Source organism: Elaeis guineensis, chromosome 4, assembly GCF_000442705.2.
Source record: "Elaeis guineensis isolate ETL-2024a chromosome 4, EG11, whole genome shotgun sequence".
Lineage (NCBI taxonomy): Eukaryota > Viridiplantae > Streptophyta > Magnoliopsida > Arecales > Arecaceae > Elaeis > Elaeis guineensis.
In genome coordinates this window covers 112197518-112199384 of record NC_025996.2, presented here as the reverse complement: position 1 = coordinate 112199384, position 1867 = coordinate 112197518, and the positions used below count along the sequence as shown (strand labels likewise).

The 1867-nt window shown below is 39.7% G+C and overlaps 1 protein-coding gene across 1 annotated transcript in view; it reads left to right on the top strand.

Moving 5' to 3' along the window:
* The first annotated feature begins 246 nt into the window (after window positions 1–246).
* LOC105035834 (uncharacterized) overlaps window positions 247–1867 on the top strand; it is a 6051-nt gene continuing 4430 nt past the window's right edge. Inside the window, exons 1-2 of the mRNA XM_010911543.4 lie at window positions 247–672; window positions 825–977. Of these exons, the coding sequence (XP_010909845.1) occupies window positions 526–672; window positions 825–977 (300 nt within the window). The 5' untranslated portion in view covers window positions 247–525. The remainder of the gene's footprint in view (window positions 673–824; window positions 978–1867) is intronic.

Below are 1867 nucleotides of genomic sequence, written 5' to 3'. Positions count from 1 at the left end.
ACATATAACAATGCCCGTCCAAAACAAAATATTATTAATATATGAAATAATATTGATAGCCCTTGAGTGCCCTGACAGCCAAACAAAAGTATAAAACATTGGAGGTCGTGAAGTACAAGGGTTCACGTGGCGTGTTATTCACCGTGGGACTTGGCCGATCCACCTGGAGCGTGGCCCGAGCAATAATTTCTGATGGACCCTTCCGGACTTAAATTGGGTACTAACGGCTAAACCTCGATTTGCTTTATGTAAACCCTTGCTTTCCTTGCTCCGCCCGACACAAATGCCTCTCCCTTCGCCGTCCGTACGTCTTCTCCGTCTCCCTCTCTCTTGGGCGCAGAGCTTCTTCATTCCTGTTATCTGGGTTTCTAAAGAAAAGAAAAGGCTGTTCTCCGTCACTCCCCCTAACCCTCTCTATCTCTCCCCCCGCGGCATCTCTTGTTGAACCCACCACTCCCTGCATTCATTCTTGGAGCTTAGAAGATCCAATCTCTGCGGTTTTCTTGGTTATCAACCATCTCGGCAATGGAGCTCTCTCGAGAAAGATCGTTCACAGAATACATGCAGTCCAAGCTCCTCGACTGCGAGCAAGCCCGTGCTGGCCTCGAAAATGAACTCTCTGCCCTGGAGGAACGCTGGCAGCCGAAAGGCCTGCACATGGAACATCGCGAGGTTGGCTTTCCTTCTCCCACAATGACCTTGGATTATTTTTCTTGCCTTCTGATTTCTTTCTGCACTTCAAAGGTTCTTGCTTATTGAGATCTTTTGGCTTTTTTTTTTTTTTTTTTTTTTTTTTTTTTTTTTGTGTATGGGAGCCGTGATAGGCTGAAGTGAGGGTGATCAACGAGGCATTGAAGGAATGCATCCAGGAGCAGCATGATGTAGGATACGCCTGTGACATGCTTGAGAATGAAATGAAAAGATTAGAACACCGCTGCGCTGACCTGGAGATGTACAACAAAGATTCTGAAGAACAGGTGCGAGATGAATCTTCTTGATTTTATCCTTCTTGTCTAAATCTTAAAGAAAGATGATTTCACTAAATCTTGAAACAATGATGATTTGGTTCTTCTTTATATAATTTTGTATTAACAGAACATAGAAACGTGAAAAAAGAATAAAAGAATGACCAAGGAAGTTCTTAATGGCAGGAAACAACAAACACATGATGCTGGTAGTCTTTGCTTTGTTAACATCTAATATCATTCCTCTTGAAGGAAGGACATGTTGTTGCTGTTCATATTCCATCTTCTTGTATTCTTGAGTTTTTGATAGAATCGCTAGTTTATTTTGACTAGTTTGATGGATGCTCAAGCACTTCTTTGATGTCCATGTACTGATGCAAGATTATAAGTTCTGTTCCGCATTAACCTCCATGTGAAATATCACATAGAGATTAATGTGGAAGATATCATTTGCATAAATCTTCTGCTATCCTTGCTTTTGATTTCATCATTTGAAAGAAATAACTCTGCTTTCAAAAAGCTTTTAAGAATTTACATAACAATTTGGAGAAACAAAACGTTTTTGCCGTACATGTTGTTAAGTATAGTTCATTTTCCTTCTTGGGTTTTTGAAAACAAAAACAGAAAACAAGAGCAATGCCAAGTGGGCCCTAACATTTAGGAATAATCTTTTTATTAATAATAATAAGGTACTTTGACTTCTGATAATGGTGTTTAATTACACGCTCTGCTTTTAGCTTTAGGCAGTAGTCTGCTTTCTGTCCTCCAATGAAGAGTAGATTTTTTTTCTATTAGATTTTGAACTGAAACCACTAATACCGCTGAATCAAAATTCATTTGGTTCTAAAGAAACTGAAATCATAACAGTTTCGAAACCTTGACTAGGAGGTAGAAATGCCCTA